A 22,554-nucleotide genomic window follows, 5' to 3' on the forward strand; every position below is an offset into this window, starting at 1 on the left:
CATCTGCCACAAGGAAATGAAGTCACTAAAAAAAAAATAAATATATTTAAATAAAAAAATCAAGTGAAACAAAAGGTGTTTGCCACAGGCTCATCCCCCCTCTTCAGGCTCAGCAATTAATTGTTAAAATTAAAATCAAGGCTGACAGCATAGGGGAAGGGAGGAAAAAATAAATAATAACCCAAACCCGGATCCAGCCTCTGCTGCCCGCATGGAAATTCCCCCGGTCGTCACGGCCGGAGCTTCGTTACAGCCTTCGCCTGACGAGTTTCTCCTAATTAGCGGCCGGCATCATCGGTCTGAGATGCGGCTAATTAAACCTGGGAGGGGAGATGCCGGGGGGCGAGCGGGGCAGAGCCAGGTAATTACAGGACGTGATGGCTCGGCCCAAAATGAGCATCCTCCGTGCTCCAGTTCCTCCCAGTAGCTCCCAGTAAGGGAGCACCCCATCAGGCTGTCAGCGTGAAGCCAACCAGCCCTTCTCCCCTCCTGGGGGAGCTGCACCCCCAAACCAGGAGCCACCAAGCCCCATCTTCACTAGCACCGTCCGGGCCCAGCCGGGACCCCGTGATTTTGGGGGGGCTGAGCCAGCTGCCGCCATCGCCCCGGCCAGCCCGCGCCCCGCCGGGTGCCACCTCCCCGCGAAGCGTTGTCCCAGGGCGATGGCATCCCACGGGGACACCTCCCGAATCCCCCCGGGACTTGGGATGTGTCCCCCTGATCGCGAGGGGAGGGTGAAACTGGTGCAAGCCCTCCACCCTGTAAGCCAGCTCTACTAAAACTTAAGCTTAAGCCTAACGTGAAGCATTTTAATCCTGCAGAGTGGTGATACTTAAGCCTTTGATAGCAGCACCTTAGGGACTCCCAGAGATGTTTGGGGTGCTGCTCTGCCGGGGAAGGAGCCATGATGGCCTTGGAAGGGGATGGATAGGTCCCGCTGTGGCTAGGGGACCACGAGCCGCGGCCGGTGGACCACGAGCCGGCACAGCCCACGCATCCCGGGTTGCCAGAGCATCCCGGCTCACCAGCTCAAGCCAAATGGATTTAAACCCTCCCAGGAACAGGGCTGGCCCCAGGTGAAGCAGATCTAAGGCCAAGCTTAATCCAAGGATTAAGGACATCCCTTAGGTGACCACGCTGTGCCATGGGGACGCAGGAGGTACAAGGACCAGGGGGTGCCAGCTCCTGGTTGTCACCGGAGCTTTGCTTTGGCACGGCCACCCCAGGACTCAGCACCCGTTTTTGGGGACAGCTCGGGGACTTCCCAGGTGGGGACGGGGGCTGCAGGCACAAACCCACAGCACAAACCCACAGTGGGTGACAGTGGGACGCCCGGCCGCCCTGGCACGGTGGAGAGAAACCCTGAAGCTCCTGGGTGAAACTAAACCCAACATCGTTCCCCCGCAAGAACCAGGGGAAACCAAAAAATAACCCCCCCAGTGCCAGAGCCGGCTGCTTTTTGGGGACGCCCCGACCTCCACCAGCCCCATACATCAACGCAAACACACCGGGGAAGGCGACTTGGTTTCGGCATCCCCCCAGATCCCACTGGATCCCACGAGCCTTTTATTCCCAGTCCCCCCTTAACACAGCCCATGACCCAAGGCGGGATTCCAACACGGGCTTCCCCTCCCTCTGGGGGAGCAGGGTTTCGGCCGATGGCTCCTGCAGATAAATGGGGGAAAAAAAAAGAGCAACTGTTCGGAAAGACTTTAGGGAACGGCTCTTGGAGGCGGCTTGGGACAAGGAGGGGATTGTCCGGCAGACGGAGCGAAACTCAGCCTTATCGCATCCCCCGGGCCCCATTGGAGCTGCGGGAACAACCGAACCACCACAAAAAAAATCCAATATTAAAGGGAAACGACCCCCGAGGCATCGCTGCCAGGCAAAGCCTCCGGGCCCGCTTTGGGGTGCAGCCCCTCACCGCAGCATCCCGGCCGACGCAGGCGTTTGGCTGGGAGCCCCGTGATTTTCCAGCTCTGGCAAAAAAAAAAAAAACCCCCAAACCCAACAAACCCGACACAGTTCCTCTCTCTTTTTCCAGGCAGCTGCTGCTGATTTTCCTTAACCTACTTTTTCCCCCTCTCCACCCTTTTTTTTTTTAACCTACATTCGCGCTGCAGCAGCCGGAGGTCTCCAGCCGCCGCACCCCGCCCCGGGCAGCACCAAGGTGAAGCCCCCCATGCCCTGCTTGGGGCGGGGGGGACCAAGGCACCCCCCCCCCCGCTTTTATACTGCAAACGGGGGGGCGAGCACCCCAAAAAGCACCACCGCCCCCCTTCCCTCGCACAACCCGAAGCCGCAGCAACCCCCCCCCCCGGGGGGGGGTAACCCTTTAAGGTGAATTAAGCCGAGCCCCCCAGCTCGGAGCGAGCCCCCAGCCCGGGCAGAGGGGGGTCACCGGGGGGCCGGGGGCGCCCCTTACCTGCCCCCCGCCGAGCACCGCCTGCTCCTTATGAATGAACCCGCCGGCGCGCTCTGCCCTTCCGCCCCGCCCCTTTCCCTGACGTCACGTCGCGGGGCTCCACCCCCTGCCCCACACTTCGCTCCGCCCCCCCCAGGACAGCGCCCCCTGCTGGGCGCGGCGGGAGCTGCGGGAGGCGCCGGGGCGGCGCGGGGGGGATTTGGGGGTGCGGGGCTTCGTCCCACCCGCGGCGGGGTTTTGGGGGGAAAACGGGGGAAAAGAAGATGGCGGTGGGTTTTACCTGCAGAGCAGGATTTATCTTTTGAAATAAGACTTTTTTTGCCCCATATGGGCTCGCGGGGGGGCACCCATGGGTGCTGCACCCCGCTTCCCCCCCTGCCCTATAGCCCATCCCATCTTGGCCTCGTCCCCTTCCCCAGGGGACAGTTTTCCCACGCTGGGGACAGTCCCTCCGTACCCCTCCGGGGGCTGGCGGGGTGACAGGGTCCCCAGGCCGGCGTCCCCCATTCCGGCTGTTTGTCCCTCCATCATCCCCGGGGGCCACCCAGGGAATGGGACACATCCCGGCGCTCCGTGACACAGGGGAGGGGTCCCCCTCGATGTCCCCCTCGGGGTTATCCGGGAGGGAATAACTGCACCCCAGTAGTGGAAGGGGTTTCTTCCTCCCACCGGCGTCTTCATCGCAGCCGGCACCACCGGGCGACGTCCGCCGATGGGTGCTGGGTCCCCCCCAGCTGCGCCCGTCCCCGTCACCCCACCGAGGCGAAGGACGAGACCACGCTGGCTTCGTTCGGACACGGGTGACCTTTAATGACAAAGAGCCCCCAAGTGCCCAAAATCCCGGCCCCCCTTCCCAAAATATCCTCATTATCCCAACTCTAATCCGCCCCTCCCCCGGATGGACAGACGGACGGGGACGGCAGCACCCACCGGGCTGTGCGGGGACCGGGACACCCTGGGTTAGCCCTGCCACCGTGGTTGTCACCTCTCCCATGGGGACAACGGGGTGTCCAGGTCTGCGAGCACCGGCCTCGCCTGGACCCAGGGGTGAAAGCAGGAAAATGGGGGGAAAAAGGGCAAATGGGGGGGGTTGGTCCAGGAAAGTCTCATTTTTAGGGTCCCAATGGCCGTCACCCCAATTTAGGGGTGGGGGGACATCCCCAGTGTCTGGCAGGGGAATGCGAAGATGCTTGTTCCAATCCAGAAGAGGCTTTGAATGTTGGCAGCGGCTTCATCCCGCTCCCCAGGCTGTGAAATCCCATGGGAATCACAGAGATTTGGGGGGGGGGATCCCCCAATTTTCCCCTCCTCCCCTCCATCCGCTCCCTCCTCCCTCCACCAGCATCCCTGCGGGCTCCAGCTCCGGCAGCGGGTTCCAGCTCTGCTGTGATGAACCAGGAAGGTTTTAATCCCAAAACTCCAGGGCAGAGGGACCAGCAGCGACGTGACGATGCGCCTGGCCCCCCCAAGTCCCCCCCAAATAAATAAGGATGTTTATATATATATAATATATATATATTTAAAACAAACGAACAAACAAACAGAGCTATCTGGGTGCTGGCGATGGAGCGAGCGGGTTAGCGGGAGGCCCGGGGCGAGGGGGGACACCGCGGGCGTCTTGTCCCTGGGGTGGTCCCGCAGCGTGGCCGGGGGTCCTGGGGCCGGGGGGGTGACAGCGCTGCGACCCCCCCGCACCCCGAAGCAGGCACACACAAAACCGGAGAGCAAGGCAGGTTCCTGGCTGTACGGCATCCTCCGGCCGGTCCCCAGGGATGCTCGTTAACGCCTTCCTCCTTCGTTAGCGCCTTCCCAAGCGAACGCATCCCCCCCTCCCCATCTGCTCCACGCCCCGAAAGCGGTGTGTGTGTGTCCCCCCCAGTCCGGTGCGGTGGCCGGGGGGACGGCGGGGGGACCGGGGCTCATCCCCCCCAACCCCGAGCACACAGAGAGCAGCCGGGTTGGAGATGAGAGGCGCTGGGGCAGGGGGGTGGCGGGGAGGGGGGTCAGGACCCCCCCACCTCTGCATATAGGGGGGCCAGCACCCCCTTTCCTCGCCGGGATGGCCCCGGGGGGGTCCACGGCCGTTCATGCTCTCCAGAGGAGGAGGTGGTTGGTGCTGTCATCCCGGCCCACCGTCTCGCTGCTGCTGGTCAGGCGGAAATCCTCGTAGCCGTCCCCGCCGCTGATCACCAGCATCTTGGGTTTGGAGAGGGCGAGGGCGGGGGCGCGGGGGCGCGACGGGTCTCGTTTCTCTGCCTCGCTCGGCTTCTCGGCCCCTGCCAAGCGCAGAAGCCCAACGTGCTGTCAGATGGCCCCACAGCTCCCCTGTTCCCCACCAGCATCCCACCAGCAGCAGCATCCCACCAGCATCACCCCAGCATCATCCCACCAGCGTCATCCTACCAGCATCCCACCAGCACCATCCCAGCATCCTCCCATCAGCACCACCCCAGCATCATCCTTCCACCAGCATCCTCCCACCAGCATCCCAACATCATCCCACCAGCAGCATCCCACCAGCAACACCCAGCGTCGCACCAGCATCCCACCAGCATCCTCCCAGCACCATCCCAACGTCATCCCACCAGCATCACCCCACCAGCATCATCCCACCAGCATCATCCCACCAGCATCACCCCACCAGCATCACCCCACCAGCATCATCCCACCAGCATCACCCCCCCAGCATCGTCCCACCAGCATCACCCCACCAGCATCACCCCACCAGCATTGTCCCACCAGCATCATCCTACCAGCATCCCACCAGCAGCATCCCAGCATCATTCCACCAACATCATCCCAGGATCCCACCAGCATCATCCCACCAGCATCCTCCTCCCACCAGCATCCCACCAGCATCCTCCCAGCACCATCCCAACATCAACCCATCAGCATCACCCCAGCATCCTCACACCAGCATCCTCCGAACGTCACCACCATTTTCCCAGGTGCCACATCTTGGCCCCAAAAAACTTCTCCCACCCCCAAGTAGCCCCTCTCACCCCAAATTAGCCCCTCCCACCCATATTAGCCCCTCCCACCCAAATTACCACCTCCCCCCCACATCACCGCCTTCTCCCCATCCCACCCTGACCTCAGAGCTGGGCTGGGTGAGACGCAGCACATGGCTTTCCAGTGGCTTTTCCCCATGGGAATTAGGGTCTCCCAGGAAAATCTGGGGTCACCTGACCGATCCCCCAACCCCTGGGAGGGCGGTTTAGCACCCAAGTTCCACCTCCCCCCAGTTTTTCTGCCTGGAGTTTAACAAGGCAAGGATGGAGCGGGGACTCCGATGACCACATTTCAAGGCTACTCCTGGTTATCCGCCAGCGGGACAGCATTCCCGGCTCCATAAAAAACTCCTGCCCCTGGAGCAGGTCAGGATTGAGCCCCCCCCCAGTCATCCCACCTACCCGTCTCCCTCGGCAATGGGAAGAGGACGTCGAAGCCGTCGGGCAGCTCGATGGCGGTGAGGAAGCGGACGTGGCCAGTGTGACCCTGAGAGAGCCCCACCAACGCCGGCGCCGCCTTGGCCGAGACGGCGAGGGTCAGCACCACGCCGGCGCTGGTCCCGATCCACAGCAAGTCCTTGCACACCAGGAGAGCCGTGATCCGCAGGCAGGCTGCCTTGTGCTGCCGGATAATGGCATCCGAGCCTGTCGAGAATCCCAGCCGTCAGCATCCCTCCCTGCCCGGCATGGGGCTGTGAACCCCGACGATGCCACCGGTCTCCGTTCCCAGGGGTATCCTGGGGATGTGGGATGCGGGAAAGGGACACCACAACCCCCCTGGCTGGTTGAAGACACCCTTGGGTGCTGCCAGATTGGGCTCCCCGTGGGATTATGCAGTTACCCCGGGGCTGCCCTATTCCCACATGGGATTATGAAGCCATCCAGGGGGTTCCCTATTACTCCGTGGGATTATGCAGATGCCCAGGGGTTTCCCTGTTTCCACATGGGATTATGCAGCCACCCAGGGGCTGCCCTATTTCTGTGTGGGATTATGAAGCCACCCAGGGGCTGCCCTATTACCCCATGGGATTATGCAACTGCCCCAAGGGCTGCCCTATTTCTACCTGGGATTACGCACATGCCCAGGGGCTGCCCTGTTTCCATGTAGGATTATGCAGATGCCCAGCGATTGCCTGATTCCTGTGTGGAATGGGACATGCACATGCCCATGGGCCGCCCTATTCCTGCATGGGATTATGAAGCCACCCAGGGGAATTCCCTGTTATCCTGTGAGATTACGCTGATGCCCAGAGGATGCCCTGTTTCCATATGGGATTATCCATCTGCCCAGGGGCTGCCCTATTTCCCCGTGGGATTATGCAGCTGCATAACAGCGAGGATGAACCCCAGGAGCGTGACAAGTCGGGTCTTCTTCCCTGAAGCTGATCAGGATGCAAGAGATATTAAATTTCCCGGCGCTGGATGCTGCGGGGCATCGCGTTTTCAAGGCAGACGACGGGCACGGGTACCCACTGGAGACAGCGACGGGCACCCACCGGAGACCTGCCAGCGGTGGGACTTACCGGCGAGCATCTTGTGTACCGGGGGGGTGATATCTGCTTCGGCCAACTGCTCGTAGCTGGTGGCGTGGTAAAGCCGGACCTGGGCGCTGCTCTGCAGCGCGACCCACACGCCGGTCCCCGAGCTCACCATGCAGGTGACACTGCGTCCGCTGTCCTGTCCCACCTGGAGCGTGTGCTGCGGGTGACAGAGCCACAGCGATGCCGCTGATGATGCCACCGATGCCCATCACCGTCCCCCCGACCTCCCGCCATTGCCCGTGGTACCTCTTGCGCCAATGTGGCGGTGTTGAGGACGATGACTCGGTTTTGGCAGCCGCACCAGAGCTTCCCCGCCACTGCCACCATCTTGGTGATGGGGCTCCCCGGCGAGCCCAGGGACAGGGACTTGGAGTTTTGGGGGTCCCAGAAGCGGCCTGTGAGGATGGTGGGAGTGGGGTGGGTGGTTAAAGCATCCCCAAAAAAACCCATCTCGACCCGGCCGACGGGATGCGGTGGCTGGAGATGCCCATCTCCAGGTCCCCCATTAGAGGGGACATAAGCTGATGTCCCCAGGGGATGCCAGCGGCAGGCAGGGACCAGGAGGAGGATGCATGCTTCTGCCTGGCTCTGATTTCGGGGTCTTCAGCATCACTTGAGGGATGTCCCTTCCCTTCCTGCAGAGGCAGGGAAGCCGCCGGCACACCGAGCATCCCTCCCTGCCTGAACACCCACCCAACAGCCACTTTGGGGCTGCGTTTAACCCCTGCAGTGCCCTTTGATGGCCCCGATCCGGCCTCACCTGCCTCCCGCTGGTACACAACGAGCTCCCCGTTGGCCAACGACACGAAAACCTGGTTATCCAGGTACCTACGGGGAGAAAAACCCTTGGACAACCGGTCACAGAGCCCCACTCAGCCACCCCAAACCACCTCACTGTGGACATCCCGGAGCTGAAAATCTTCTTCCCCGCTTACAAGATGCACATGACGGCAGCGGCATGTTGCATCTTCATGCTGTTCTTCCTGTTACGGATGTTGTCCGAGGACTGGTACACATGGATGCTGTGGGAGAAGAGCAAAGCTTGAGGCTCAGCCGGGATCGGGGTCCACCCCACGTGTGTGTCCCCCCATCCTGGGGACGTACCAGCCATCCTCGGTGCCCAGCCACATGGAGCTCTGATGGGCTTCTGGGTCAAGGCTGAGGAGGTCTTCGAGGCTGCCCCGGGTGAAGGAGCCGCGGCTGGAGCGGCGCAGGGCTCGCCCGTCCGTGGGGCTTTCTCCATGCCGGTTTTGGCCGTAGGTGCCGGTGATGGGCATGAAGCCAGGTTCTTGCTCTTCCTCTGAGCTCGTCGTCTCTGCTGTTGCCTCCTTGCAGCTTGGGATCTCTTCATCTGCGGAGGAGGAGGAGGACGAGGAAGGAATGGGTCAGACTAGGACCACCCGACACCCACCAAAGTGACTGGGAAGAGACCATGGGTCCCCTTGCGATGTCAAGCCCGGGGAAGGACGTCAGGATGCTGAGCCCCAAACCCACCAGGTTTTACCCAAAGCCACCACCAGCCCCATCCCAGCATCACGGGACTGGGCTGATGTCCCCCAGCATCTCTTTTCCCAGGATTTCCCTGGCTCAAAAGCCTCCAGCTGTGAAATTCCCTGAGGAACGCAAGGCAGAGTGGCCAAAAAGATGGAGCTGCCCATCATTTTAGTAGGGCCTGTAGCGACAGGACAAGGGGTGATGGTTTTAAATTAAAAGAAGGTAGATTCAGACTAGATATAAGGAAGAAATTCTTTATGCTGAGGGTGGTGAGACACTGGCCCAGGTTGCCCAGAGAGGTGGGAGATGCCCCATCCCTGGAAACATTCAAGGCCAGGCTGGACGGGGCTGTGAGCACCCTGATCTGGTTGATGTCCCTGCCCATGGCAGGGGGTTGGACTAGATGATCTTTAAAGGTCCCTTCCAACCCAAACCATTCTATGATTCTATGATTTTGGGGCAAAGAAGTGTTTTTTTGCTAAGCAGAGACTCACTCCCAAAGCTGGAGGAGATGGTGGAGTGACTGGCTTGGCTCTGCAGCGTCCCCGAGGGACTGGGCGAGGACTCATCATCCGTGTCATCGCTATCGAAGGGCACCAGCTCCCTGTTGCCGCCATCAACCGGCTCCGAGAGCTCCAGCGACGAACCCGAGATGGAGATGTGCAGGCACGGCTGCGGCCCCGCATCCTCCGGCTGCGCCGGCATCGGCTCCGAGGAGGGGCTGCCCACCGGCTCGGCACGCTCCCTGCCGCGATGAGGGGAGGGGGGAAAGAAGCAGCTCCAGCATCGCCCCGTGCCTGCCGGCTCCGCGGTGCCGGTGGGAATGTCCTACCTATACACCCGCTTGAGACCGGGCACGGAGGCGATGCAGAGGATCCTGGCGGAGCAGACAGCGATGCACGCCTCCACCGTGGGCTCCTTACGGATGCTGAGCAAACAAACCTGCCCCACATAACCATCGCTGTTGCAAACCCAGACCTCGTGGGAGCTTTCCGGGCTGCCATGGCTGGGAGAAGCACAAGAAAACTGCAAAGGAGCAAAAGATGGGATGAGTTGGGTCATTTGGGAATGATGCAGGAGCTCTCGGCATCCAGCCGCAAGCCCACGAGGATGAAGAGGACCGCAGCTCCCATGGGACGCTTGAACCCAGCCACCAAGTACCTGCATCCCGCTCCGCGTCTTCATGATGGGGATGGCCTTGAGGAACTCCGGGTCCAGGCAGTTTTTGCTGGAAGCTGGGAAAATCAAATTGCAGGATGAAGAAGTGATGGGGAAAAGGGCTCTACCAAAGCGGGGGCGTGATGCCAAGCCCACCACTGTGTCCACCTCCCCGGTCCCTGGTGTTACCCAGCTTCTTCTTGGCATCCTCAAAGGCTTGCTCAAAGCCGAGCCGGGCATCGGGGTTGGGGAACTCAAAGATGAAGGACTCGGTGCCATCAGCTTTGGTGGTGCTGAGCTCCACCTTGTTGGGGGGGAAGGCCATGCTGAAGGACAGGGATTGTTTCTCTGCCAGCTCCCGGTGGATGGCGGCCATCAGGTCCTTGATCACATCGTCCAGGTTCTGGGGATGGGGACAACGTTTCAGCTCTCAGGGATGGGCCACCACCAGCCACATGCCTGATGACACCCCGTCCATCCCCTAGCATCCTTCAGAGGCTGCCCCAACCCCATTGTGGATTTGGGGCTGGTGGCATCTGGGCCCTTTGAGGACGCTCATGGCCACCAGCCCTTCCCCAAGCTCTCCTTCCCACCAAGGACATCCCAGTTGCTCCCCTGGGGAAGGAGCCTGGCTGGGGGACAGTGCCAGGGCCACCATGTGACGCTGACCCTGTGCATCCCCGAGCATCCTTCAGAAGCTGCCCCAACCCCCTTTGTGGTTTTAGGGCTGGTGGCATCTGGGCCCTTTGAGGACACTCATGGCCACCAGCACTTCCACAGGTTCTCCCACGCTGAGGACATCCCAAGTGGTCCCACGGGGAATGTGCCCAGCCAGGGGACAGCACCAGGGCCATCATCCCCATACCTGGTGGGGGAAGCTGAGGGTCTCCGACAGCTTGCTGACTTGCCCCAAAGTGCTGAGGTCTTCATCCAGGCGGCAGATGCTTTTCTGGATGCTCTCCCGGTTGGTGGCTTGCGAGGCACCTGTGTGGGGACACACGCATGGTGTTAACCCCTTCCTCCCCGCTGCCGCACAGGGGAACCTTCTCCCTGCCAGCCAGGGCTGAGCAATGGGTTTTGGGGTGGGATGGGACACTCCAAAAGGCAGTGACAGACCTTTGACGATGTCCACGTCCTCCAGCGGCAGCTTCCAGAGCAGTTTGTACTTGCTGGCCGTGTCGATCACGCTGGCCGCTGTGTACCTGCGAGGTTGGGGGGGATGGCTGAACTGCACCCACTTCCCCAGCACCCTAAAGACAGCCCAGCCGACGGGGACAGCCCTAACGCCGTGGGTTAACCGTGGTGGGTGCCCCCCAGGTGGTACTCACAGGCTCATGGAGCTGCGGCGGAGGGAGCCCGACTTGCGCTTCAACGTTGTGCAGACCAGCAGGTCCGTGAAGAGGAAGAAGGAGCGGTCCTTCTTCCCACCCACCGCCTTCTGCGGAGTGGTGGGAGACACCAAGGGGTTAACATCCGGCCCCCCCACTGCTGGCACTGGGAGCGGTCCCTGCCTCAGTTTCCCCATGCGCTGCCTTGGCACAGGGAGGCTGCGGGGTGGGACGGGTCCCACACCACCATCTGCATGGGGACTGGCTGTGTCCTCATGATGGTGAAAGGGGACATGGGTGCAACGGCCATGTGGGCAACGCCACAGGGTCCCACTCACGGGGAAGGACCAGCCTCCCTAAGCACCCCTGGCCCGGGGCTGCTGCCGGCTCTCCCTGCCTCCTGCCTGCTCCCAAACACATCTTATCTTCCCACACACACTTGGGGAATTTTATATTGTCCACATCCACCTGTCATCAATCCATCCTTCCATCCATCCATCCCTCCATCCCTTCTTCCATCCTTCCATCCATCCCTTCATCCGTCCATCCATCCATCCATCCATCCATCCATCCCTCCATCCATCCATCTCTTCTTCCATCCTTCCATCCATCCCTTCATCCATCCATTCATCCATCCATCCACCCATCTTCCATCTGTCTGTTCCTTCCATCCACCCACCCACCCACCCATCCATCCATGCATCCATGCATCCATCCATCCATCTTTCCATCCTTCCGTTCTTCCATCCATCCTTCCATCCATCTGTCCATCCTTACAGAATCATAGAGTCACAGAATATCTCGAGTTGGAAGGGACCCATAAGGATCATCGAGTCCAACTCCCTGCTCCTCGCAGGACTACCTAACACTAAACCATATGACTAAGAGCGTCGTCCAGACACTCCTTGAACTCTGACAGGCTTGGTGCTGTGACCACTTCCCTGGGGAGCCTGTTCCAGTGATCGATCACCCTCTCAGTGAAGAACCTTTTCCTAATGTCCAACCTGAACTTCCCCTGATGCAGCTTCCATCCATCCATCCATCCATCCATCCATCCATCTGTAGCTTCCCATGGGCACACAGGCATCCCATGACCCGCAATCATAGCCTCCCACTGCCCCATCCAGTGTGCAGTCCCACAGCCCTGACGGTGACCAGGGACCACCCTGCTCTTACCACTTCCACGACCATCTCCTGGCGCAGGAACCTGCGGAGTGGGGCCTGGAGCTGTGGGAACAAGGAGGCTCATGAGCAGGGAGCTCCAGGGGGGGACCCTTGTGGGATTCATCCCTGCCCCTCTGGCCCCCCAGCTCAGAACTGGCACCCCAGCCCCTTCCCAAACCCCCAGGAGCCCACCAAGGCCAAGTGATGATGGGGAAAGCAGGACCCAGAGGGTAAAACAAGTGGCCCAGCCTGGGGTGACCCAGAAAGAGCAGAAATGGTTGCATTTTAGGGAGAAGGAAAGATCGACCCTGTGTAAGACCCCCGTACGTACGTCCTCCATCCCTTCGATGTGGGACTCGATCTCCTGCACAATCCGGGCGTTCCTCTCCACCTCCTCCGCGCTCTTCATGCCCTTGTTGATCCTCTCGGCCACTTGCTTGATGTTGCGCTGGGCGTCGATGAGGAAAGGGTGGTCAGGGTGGTCCTCTGGCGTGTGCTTCAGCAGGTCCTACCATGGGGACACAGCCAGGATGTCACCACAGGCAAAGCCCAGGCATCGATGATGCCATGACACCCCCAAGCAAAAGCCCCCACTGCGCTGCTCTGGCTGCTGGGGATGGAAACCAGCCCCATGCAGGAAAGGTTTTGCAAAGAAACGAAGCCTTGAGCTTTGGCCACCACCAGCCTGGTCTTTGCCACCTCTAAAGAGGCCACCAGCTCCTGAAAGCACACCATCACCTTGCATGGACACCCAAAATTCATCACTGGAAGTGTTCAAGGCGAGTTTGGATGGGGCTTTGAGCAACCTGATCCAGTGGAAGATGTCCCTGCCCATGGCAAGGGGTTGGACTGGATGAGTTTTGAAGGTCCCTTCCAACCCAAACCATTCTGTGGTTCTATGAAAGCGCACTCCCACCAGCCTCAGTGCCAGGGAGAGTGACCCAAGCACGGGGAAACTGAGGCACGGAGGGGTGGCAGGGTGACTGGTCCCAAAATGGCGCTGCAATGTCCAACCTCCCAGCAGAAAGGGGACTGCACACCCGTAGGGACGCGCTGGGGGGGACAGTGGGGTGACAGTCCTCAGGGTGACCATTCGCAGGAGGGCAGAGCTGCACACATGCCCGGGGACACCAACTTTGTGCCAAGGGATGGGAAAAGGGGCCAGGAGAGACATGAGACCCCTAAAAGCTCCTGTTACGTGGAGGTGAGGAGGAGCCATGGTCTCATCTGCTCCCAGCACGACACAGACGCCCTCCTGCCTGCACCCACCTTCACCAGCAGCTCGTATCGCGGGATCCTCTGCACCGGCTTGATCATCAGGTCAGACAGAGCCTGCTTCTCCTTGTTCTCCCGCATGCTTTGCTGCAAAACACCGGTGGGGGACAAGGACAGGCCCGTTAGGGGCGACACAGCAGGCACCCGGCGTGCCACCAGCCCAGGACCTGGAGCAACACCCGTTTGAAGTCAGGTTGCCTCCTTTTTACACCACCCGGAGTGACTCCGGTTCATCCCAATTTGGCCTCTTTGCAACAAAACCAAGAAGAAGGTGGGGGGAAAAATCCCAGTCTGAGCATAGATTACCAGTTTACTCCCATTAACGCCCATCCTGCCCCTCCGGCAGCCTTGCACGTGGCTCTGGACCTTGGCCAGCATCTCTGGGGAGAGAAACCAGGACCCACCTCCAGGAACTTCATGAATGCTGGCCGGGCTTCCTTGGCGATCCTGACGGCATCCTTGGCGTTGAGGAAGTTATCGATGTAGGCAGAGTAGATGTTCACCAGCACGTCTTTGGAGAACTGGGAGGGGAAAAGAGGGGGGGAAAAGGGGATAGGTCCAGCATGGACCTCCCAGGCAAGCTTGGAAGAAGCTGCCCCAAGGGTTAATCCTGGCTCTGGGCTGGCGCGGGGAGGGCTCGCCCGCCGCCCGCCCCCCTCGATTTTTCAGCCCTGACATTTCTGCTCCCGAGGCAGAAACGCCGAGCTGCAGACCCAGCCGGTCACCGCAACACCCCACCGTTACGCTAAGCAGACGGCAGGCCTGGAGATCGTCTCCTGTTCTCCATCTCAGGCGTGTTTGGCCCGTCCTTTAATCACTCCCCTGCCTCCTGCTCCAAAACTTCTCCTGCTGGGGCCATGCCCGAGAGTGGGCACGCCTGGGTTCCCCGGGGGAAATCCACCCTGCGAGGACCTACCGACTGCACGAGGAGGTCGCCCACTTTCTGCTTCTCGTGCCAGTTCTGCACGCAGTCGTGGATCTGCTCCAGGAACTGCTCGTGATGCTCCAGCAGCTCGGGGATCTGGTCGAAGATCTCGTCCACCAGCGATGGGTCACACAAGAGCGAGTTCTCCGGCTGCTTCAGCGGCTTCATGTAACCCTGCGGGGAAGCCAAGGCATCGGGGTCCCCAGAGATTTCTTCTCCCACTGCCTCAATATGAATTTTTCAACCCCCGTAAATACGGCGATCGGTGGCATCCTGCAGCAGGGGGTTCCCCCAGTGAACATTGGGTTGTGGGGCCCATCGGAGGGACCAGACAGCACCCGGTCCCAGCAGGTTTTGCACCCCAGCCCTCCTGGGTCCCATCCCACCCAGTGCATCCCCATGGCAGAGTGGGGAGCAGGGCAGGTCTACACGAGGAACCGCCAGCCATGGCCTTGAGAGGCTCCAAACCTTTGCTGTCATGAGCTTTGGTCATCCCCATCTGCTACAGAGCCTGACCCAGCTGGGGAATCACAGCAGCACAACCCTGGAATCCAAAAGCCGGTGGGTTCCCAGTGGGATTTAGGGTGTTTGGGACTAGGAGGGGCTGGAGTGAGTGGGGTGGAGGCACCAGGTCAAGCCCTGGACCACCTCGCCGTCAGCATCTCTTGGGCAATGGCCAATGAGTGATGCTCAGGGTCAGTAGGAAAAGTGGGACAAGAGCAGGTCCTCTGCAAGGCCGGGTGGGCAGCTCTGCTACAAAACCCCTTTCCTCCCACCACGGGGCAGAGCTGCGGAGGGGAGCAGCGCCCCTGGGAATGGGAGAGCTGGATTTGCAAGGGATGCAGGATGAGGAAGGTCTTCTCAGGCCTTGCCTCCTCCTCAGTCCAACCAGTACAGGGTGCTGGTGTCCTTCAGGATCTTGGGAGAACCACGGAGGTGAGCGGCGAGGACAGGACCCACCTCAAGCTGCTTTGGACATCTCCATCCAAGCTGGCGAGGGAGGAGTCACCCCCGAGGATGAGGTTCCTCAGGCTGACGGTGGGTATCTCGTGAAAACCCGAGTTAGAAGGGCCACATCCTTCCTGAGGCTCATAACCTGCCTCACCTGCCCTACTGTGGCCAACACCTCCAGTGGGGGCTGGGCTGGGCTGTGCCATGCATCCCGCCCACTACGAAACTGGGGGAGCGAGGACCAGATGGGGAAGAAGAGCGTGGAGACAACCCCTACCTTGGCACACAAGGAGCACAGGCAGGGCTTGCCCATGCACCATCTGGCTTGGCTGGAAGATGGTGCTGCAAGGTGGTCCCTGTCCCTGGTAGCCACCACGCTACATGCCACCGGGCCACATCACAGATCCAAGCACCTTGTCCCAGCTAAGATAGGGAGCTGGGGGCATCTGGACCCCTGTGACCACCCCCCCAGAAAGCCAGGTCCCCCTGGTTGCACCGTGCCAGGACGTGTCCCACGGGCAAGAGCTCAGGCATTAATGCCCTGTGGCTCCCACCCATGTCCAACCAGTCCCTCCAGTGGGGAACCGGTGAGCCCCAGCACGGCTGTCCTCTCTCCAACCAGCCTCCTGTCCCACCTCAGAGGAAGACACAGCCCATGGGACAGCCTCTGTCCATGCCAAGACGAGAAGGGGCACCATCCGTCCCCAAACCGCGTACAGCTTCCCCCAAAATGAGCCCCAGAGCCAGGGTCCTCTCGCCCCTCCAAGCCAACCTCTGCACTAGGAGCAGCCTCGAAGGGTCCTTCCCTCCTGCAGCAACATCTGGCAGAGCACATCTGGGTCCACCATCCTCACAAGTGATTTATGAGGAAAGCCAGGTTGTTGGGATGATGGGTGCCCCATGCCCTCGTGGACATGCCCAGCAGATGTCCTACAGGCACCACTTTGTATCAAGCGGAGCAGAGCTCTGATTTTTTGGCGTTTCCACCTGCAGCGATGCGGACAACCCACACCTACGCCAGCGTGACCTAGTCTCCAGGGCGTTGACCACCATTAACCTTCTGAAACACCTTCATTAACATCTGAAACGTGGGGTGGACCCTCCGGCCAGGCTACTTCAAGGGGGTTGGAGCCAGCTCAGTAAAAAAAGGACGGAGAAAAACCCTTGGCCCGTGGCTGCAGGTGATGACGCTGAGCAGAAAATGGGGGGACATGGGAACGGGGGGTGTAAGGGGTCTCCCATCATGGGATGGCCATCAGCAACAGCCCAGGAGATGGGGTGCAACATGAAGAAGAGTTTTTGGGGGGCAAGCATGGGAAGGGGCTTGGGGACACGGTACCTGCCAGGTGACAACCCACCAGGAACATTATGGGCTTGATTTGGGGGACAGAAGTGACCCCCACACCCCATTCTTGACACTTGCCCACTGTTCCCACTTCCAGTCCTGCTGTCCCCAACATCCCCACTGCCACCCGTCCCCAGTCCGTACCCGCGCCGCATCAGTGCTGGTAGAGCACCCACAGCTGGGGGTCCCACTTGGGGTCCCAGGAATGGTGACAAGCAAGGGACGGTCATGCCGTGATGTGGTTTGGGGTGCCACGTCCCCGGCCGCGCCGCGTTACCTGCATCAAGGTGCGCAAGGACTCCACGTAGGACTGTTCCGTGTCCAGCAGCGTCATGATGACGTGTTTCCTCATGTCCTGCCCGGGTGGAAAGACAGACAAAGATGAGTTTTGGGGTGACACGACGGAGGGGAGCTACGTGGAGGGTGTCAGTGCCGGCACAGGGGCTCGGTGGGGAGGCTGAACGCCGGAGGAGCCCGGCTGGCGTCCAGCTCCCCTCCGCTCCCTCTCCACCCCGATGGAGGAATCCGGGAGGATTAGGAAGTACATGACACCGAGCGCACAGAGACGCCTGGTTTCCTCCGCGGCCGCGTCAGGAGCCCGCCCTGGATCTCACAGCCCTACATGGGTCGGTCCCGGCGCCCTCCGTCTCTCCGGCGGCTCCGCTCGGAGCGGTCCCGTAGGAATTCGCCTCCCGCCCGGCACCCCGGGCACCCCAGCGCTGGGCTGTGGCCCCGCAGCAGGGGGATTAATGGGGTGGTGGGGGGCACGGGGAGGTGGTGGTGTGGGGTGGTCTGCCAGTCTTGGGAAGCAGATGGGTTGGGGTCTTCTCAGTTGTGGGGTTTGGAGATCCTTCTCATGCACAGCAGCTGGGGGGACCCCCCTGCAGCTCAGCCTGGGGGCGAAATGCTCCAGAGCCCAGGGTGTGAGACACCCCAAAAGTTTTGGGTGCAGAGATGCTCCAAAGGCTCTGAGTGCAGAGACACCCCAAAAGTTTTGGGTGTGGAGGTACTACAAAGGTGCTGGGTACAGTGAAACCCCAAATATTTTGGGTGCAGAGATGCTCCAAGGGCCCTGGGTGCAGAAATACCCCAAAAGTTTTGCATGTGGAGGTGCTCCAAAGGCCCTGGGTGCAGAGATGCTCCAGAGACCCTGGGGGCAGAGATACCCCAAAAGTTTTGTGTGTGGATACGCTCCAGAGACGCTGGGTGTGAGACACCCCAAAGGTTTTGAGTGCAGAAATGCTCCAAGGGCCCTGGGTCAGAGAGACCCCAAAAATTTTGCATGTGGAGGTGCTCCAGAGATACTGGGTGCAAAGATACTCCAAAAGTTTTTGGTGCAGAGGTGCTCCAAGTGTCCTGGGTGCACAGATATCCCAAAAGTTTTGCATGCGTAGGCTCTCCAGAGACCCTGGATGTGAGACACCCCAAAAGTTTTGGCTGTGGAGATGCTCCAAAGGCCCTGGGTGTGAGACACCCCAAATGTTTTGGGTGCGGAGACCCTCTGCTGGCCCTAGGAAAGGAGATGCACCAAGATTCTGGCTATGGAGACACTCCAATGGTCCTGTTCATGGAGACCATCCAAAGGCCCTGGGTGCAGAGACACCCCAAGCTTTGGGTGCAGGGACACCCAAAGGTTTTGAGGGGCTTGGATGCCTCAAAGGCCTTGGGTGCAGAGACACCTCAAATTGTGGGTGTGAAACACCCCGAAGTCCCTGGAGGCTTGGACGCCCCCAAGGCCATGGGTGCAGGGACACCCCGAGTGCTGTAGGTGCACGCATACCCCAAAGCCTCTGTGGACAAGGACCCTCCAAAGGCCCTGGACGCTCGGACACCCCAACAGCCCTGGGTGCAGAGATGTCCTGGCCACCACAGCATGTTGGGACCAGGTTCCTTTGCCCTGCTGCCACTATGGGGGTTGCTGGAGCCATCAAACCCCCATGTCCCCCATCTCCTTGTGGGATGAGCCTGTGTCCCCCAGCCACGCGGGGCTGTGTCCCCCCTTCTTCTCCCGGCAGGGACACGAGTGCCGCAAAGCCGCTCTGTAACCACAGAAGGAAGCCTTAACTCAACCATCCTCACCACAGATGGAGGCCACCATCTCCCCGGTGGTCCCCAGGGAGCAATGGGAAGGGATCCTGGCCAGATCCTACTCGGTGCTTGAGCTGTGCCTCAGTTTCCCCACTCACCCACCAAGCTGATATCAGCCTTTTCAGCCAAGCAAGGAGGAAACTGTCTAGAGCCAAATATTACGGTGACAGGTCAAAGCCCCCCAGGAAATCTGCCCCCCAAAACACGTTGATGCCGGCATCCTCAGCGACACTGGCTGAGACCTCCCCTCTTCGTTACACCCTGAAGTTTATTAACATTCTCACTGCCCAATTAATTTAATTATGGTCTGAAGGGCACCTGCCAGAGGATGGGCTTTAGGGGTGCAGAGCACCTGACCCCCCCGCCCTGCCTCAGTTTCCCCAACCCTCGCACAGCCTGCAGTTCTCTGCCTCAATATGATGATCCTGGCATTCTCCTGAGCTGTCCCAGCTTGGGACCAAAGCCAAGGGCCAGATCGGTGAGCTGAAACAGGCTCAGCACCGCACGCTGCACCGGAGGCTGCGTTTTGCAGCGGTGGGGAGATGCAGGATGAGGCCCAGCCGTTGGCAAGGGGATTTTTTTTCCACCGCTACAGCAGCGGTATTATCCCGGCGGGGGGAAATTCCCGCAGGGATGAGCAGGAGCTGGGGGTAACACACCATCCTGGTGGGGGGAAGCGGTACCCAGGCGTGGGCAGGATGCGCCCCACTGCATCCCTTACCCCAGCAAAGCCTCTCCCCCGCAGGGCTGATGCCGCTTCGGTCTCCATCTGCTCTGCTTGGGGACCCCCCCGCCGCACCCCGGCCGCATCCTGCCTCCCCCGAGGTGCTCAGCACCCTTGGGATCAGCCCCCGCCACGATGGGAATTGGGGCATTTCCCCACCAGCTGACGCCTCCACGGTGTAAATCAGCATTGGGGGGGTGTTGGCAGCGATGGCTCCAGCCCCCCCGTCACCCTCTCCTGGTGGGAGCATCCCCCCCTTCCCTGCCATCCAGAGAACCCCGGGGGCGGCGGGTTGAGGATGAGGATGGAGGCGCCGTTGCCACGGCAATCGCGGTCCAGACCCCGCAGGTGCCGGGTTCTGCTGGGCGCACACGTGTCCAAACATGACGCATCCATGCACCCCCCCCATATATCCCCCCATCCCACCTTACACCCCCTCCCTCCATCCCCAGGACCCCCCTCCATCCCTTTTCGCATCACCTCGGTACCACCGCGACTGCCGCAACCCTTCTCCGGCAGCTCCTCGGCCGCCCCGCCGAGCCCGGAGGCGGCAAAGGCCGCGTCGATGCCGTCCCCGATGTCTCGCATGTCCTCCAGCGCGATGGTGAACTGCGCCAGAGTCCTCACCATCTGCAGCATGCGGGTCCCGGGGGTCGGTCCGTCCCACGTGGCCCAAGGAATAAAAAAAATTGTGTGTATATATATATATATATATATACCCCCAGGTCCCCCCTTTAAAATAGCCGGAACGCTGCGCTGGGATGCAGCGAGGAGGGAAATAAAATAGAGGAGCTATTTATATCGATAGGGTTTTGTGTGTGTGTGTGTGTGTGTGTGTGTGTGTATATATATATATAAAAAAAAAGCCCTCCCGCAGAGCGGCTGCAGGATGCGTGCGGCGGGCGTGCGCCTGCGTCCGTGGCGGCACGCGGGTCCCCGGCCCCGGGTGCTACCGAGGCACGGGCAGGCGAGAGCAATCGGCGATGGAGGCAGAGCCGTGCCCACACACGCGCGCGGATGCAGGCAGGGCCGGATCCTGCTGGGGGGATGCTGTTGGAGAGGTTCTGCCCGAGGATGCTGTATTGGGGGGGGGGGCGATGCTTTTTTGGGGCGTGGGATTTTTGGGGAGGCGGGGGTGCATAGATGATGCTGGGTTGGGGTGCTCAGCATCCTTGGGGTCTCGGTTCCCATCAATTTGGGGGGTCCCTGGGTACCGTGTCCCCCTCCCTGACCTTACAGACAGGGAAACTGAGGCAAGAAGCAAACCTGCCCCCCCCTCCCCGACATCATCACCTCAGCACCCACATCCCTGTCTGCCGGGTGATGCACCCTGCCCGGATCCGTTTCTAACGCTCCCCTCCTGCTTCGTTAATTAAATCTAATTAGCCGCTCACCCCGTTTCCACAGCAACGGCGTGCAGCAGGGCTGCGTCCTCCCATTGCAGCCAGTAAATTTCCTCTTGGATATGAGGAAGATGAGCATCCCACCCCGGGGAGGGTGCCGAGGGGGCCGGGACGGGTGCACAGAACGCATCCCGGCCCCCTCGGCACCCTCCCTGCGGTGCATGGCAGAGAACGGCCAACTCGGTGCATATAAGAGGCCTTAAATGCACCTCCTCACTGGGATCAGGGAGGAGGGACCCATAGCACCCGGCGTGGGCACGATGGGTGCCTGCGCTGCACCCAGTACAGCTAATTGCATTAGGGGTAATGAGGCTGTTTGCAAGGCAGCTGCTCCTGCAACTCCTTCTGCAGCACCACGGTCATCCCAGACCCATTTCTGTTGCAATCCCAGACCTGTCTGGGTTGCAATCCTGGATCCATTTGGGTTGCAAACCCAGATCCATTTGGGTTGCAATCCTAGTCCCATCTGGGTTGCAGTCCTGAGCTCTTCTGGGATCCAATCCCAGACCCATTTCTGTTGTAACCCCAGACCCATTTAGGTTGTAGTCCCAGTCCCACATGGGCTGCAACCTTGGGCTCATCTGCATTGCAATCCCAGACCCATCTGGGTGCAATCCCTGGCCCGTCAGGGTTGCAATCCCAGGCCCGCGTAGGCTGTAATCCTGGACCCATCAGGGTCGCAATCCTGGAGCCATCTGAGTTGCAAACCCGCGCCATTCTGGGTTCCATTCCCAGCCCCATTTGGGCTGCGATCCCAAACCCATCTCAGCTGCAATCCTGGACACATCTGCGTTGCAATCCTGGGTTCTTCTGGACTCCAATCCCAGACCCATTTCTGTTGTAATCCCTGTTTTATTTGGGTTGCAAACCTAGACTTGTTTCTGTTGCAGTCCCAGACCCACCTGGTTTCCAACTCCTGTCCCATTTGGGCTGTAACCCCCATTTTGGGCTGCAGCCCCGGGCCCATCTGTGTTGCAATTGCCAGACCCATTTGGCAGAGTTTCTGTTGCAGTCCTGGGCCTACCAAGGTTGCAACCCCAGACCCATTTGGGCTGCAACCCTGGACCCATTCGGGCTGCAACCCTGGACCCATCTGCACTGCAATCCCAGCCCCATCTGGGTTGCAAATCTGGGTCCACATGGGTTGCAATCTCACGTCCATCTTGGCTGCGATCCTGGGCCCATCTGGGTTGCAATCCCAGACCCACTCTGCAGTCCTGGGTCGATCTGAGTTACAATCCCGTGCTCATCTGCGTTCCAATCCCAGCCCCATCTGGGTTGCAATCCCAAACCCATTCCTGTTGCAATCCCAGCCCCACCGGGGCTGCAATCCTGGGTCCGTCTGCATTGCAATCCCAGGTTTATCTGGGTTAGCAATCCCGAACCCACCTGGTTGCAATCCTGGCCCCACCTGGGTTGCAATCCCAGACCCATTTGGGTTGCAATCCTGGGCTCATTTGGGTTGCAATCCCCGATCCATCTGGTTTGCAATCCCGAACCCATTCCTCTTGCAATCCCTGCCTCATTTAAATTACAACCCCAGCCCCAGCTGGCCTGCGACGCCGTGACGCCGCGACGCCGTGACGCTGCGACAGTGACCCGATCGCTCCGCCTGCAGCAACACCCTCCCATGGGATCGCTTGTCCCTGGGGCGAGCAGGGGATCCCTCCATTTGCAGAGGGTCCTTCCCACATCCCCGCTCCCCAAACACCTCCTTTGAGT

The 22,554-nt window shown here is 60.4% G+C and overlaps 1 protein-coding gene across 1 annotated transcript in view; it reads right to left on the reverse strand.

Moving 5' to 3' along the window:
- Nucleotides 1-3,980: 3,980 nt before the first annotated feature.
- The window catches only part of ARHGEF17 (Rho guanine nucleotide exchange factor 17), a gene marked incomplete at its 5' end in the record, with an annotated part of 36,939 nt that continues 18,365 nt past the window's right edge, over nt 3,981-22,554 (reverse strand). The window contains 20 exons of the mRNA XM_082334016.1: nt 3,981-4,701; nt 5,839-6,081; nt 6,960-7,134; nt 7,224-7,372; nt 7,738-7,805; nt 7,913-7,999; nt 8,082-8,328; nt 8,966-9,216; nt 9,304-9,497; nt 9,633-9,706; nt 9,819-10,032; nt 10,495-10,613; nt 10,746-10,831; nt 10,958-11,067; nt 12,134-12,184; nt 12,453-12,629; nt 13,391-13,483; nt 13,801-13,917; nt 14,313-14,495; nt 16,895-16,972. Of these exons, the coding sequence (XP_082190142.1) occupies nt 4,511-4,701; nt 5,839-6,081; nt 6,960-7,134; nt 7,224-7,372; nt 7,738-7,805; nt 7,913-7,999; nt 8,082-8,328; nt 8,966-9,216; nt 9,304-9,497; nt 9,633-9,706; nt 9,819-10,032; nt 10,495-10,613; nt 10,746-10,831; nt 10,958-11,067; nt 12,134-12,184; nt 12,453-12,629; nt 13,391-13,483; nt 13,801-13,917; nt 14,313-14,495; nt 16,895-16,972 (2,907 nt within the window). The 3' untranslated portion in view covers nt 3,981-4,510. The remainder of the gene's footprint in view (nt 4,702-5,838; nt 6,082-6,959; nt 7,135-7,223; nt 7,373-7,737; nt 7,806-7,912; nt 8,000-8,081; nt 8,329-8,965; nt 9,217-9,303; nt 9,498-9,632; nt 9,707-9,818; nt 10,033-10,494; nt 10,614-10,745; nt 10,832-10,957; nt 11,068-12,133; nt 12,185-12,452; nt 12,630-13,390; nt 13,484-13,800; nt 13,918-14,312; nt 14,496-16,894; nt 16,973-22,554) is intronic.

This window comes from Platalea leucorodia (genome assembly GCF_965183815.1).
Source record: "Platalea leucorodia genome assembly, chromosome: 2".
In the NCBI taxonomy this organism is placed as follows: domain Eukaryota; kingdom Metazoa; phylum Chordata; class Aves; order Pelecaniformes; family Threskiornithidae; genus Platalea; species Platalea leucorodia.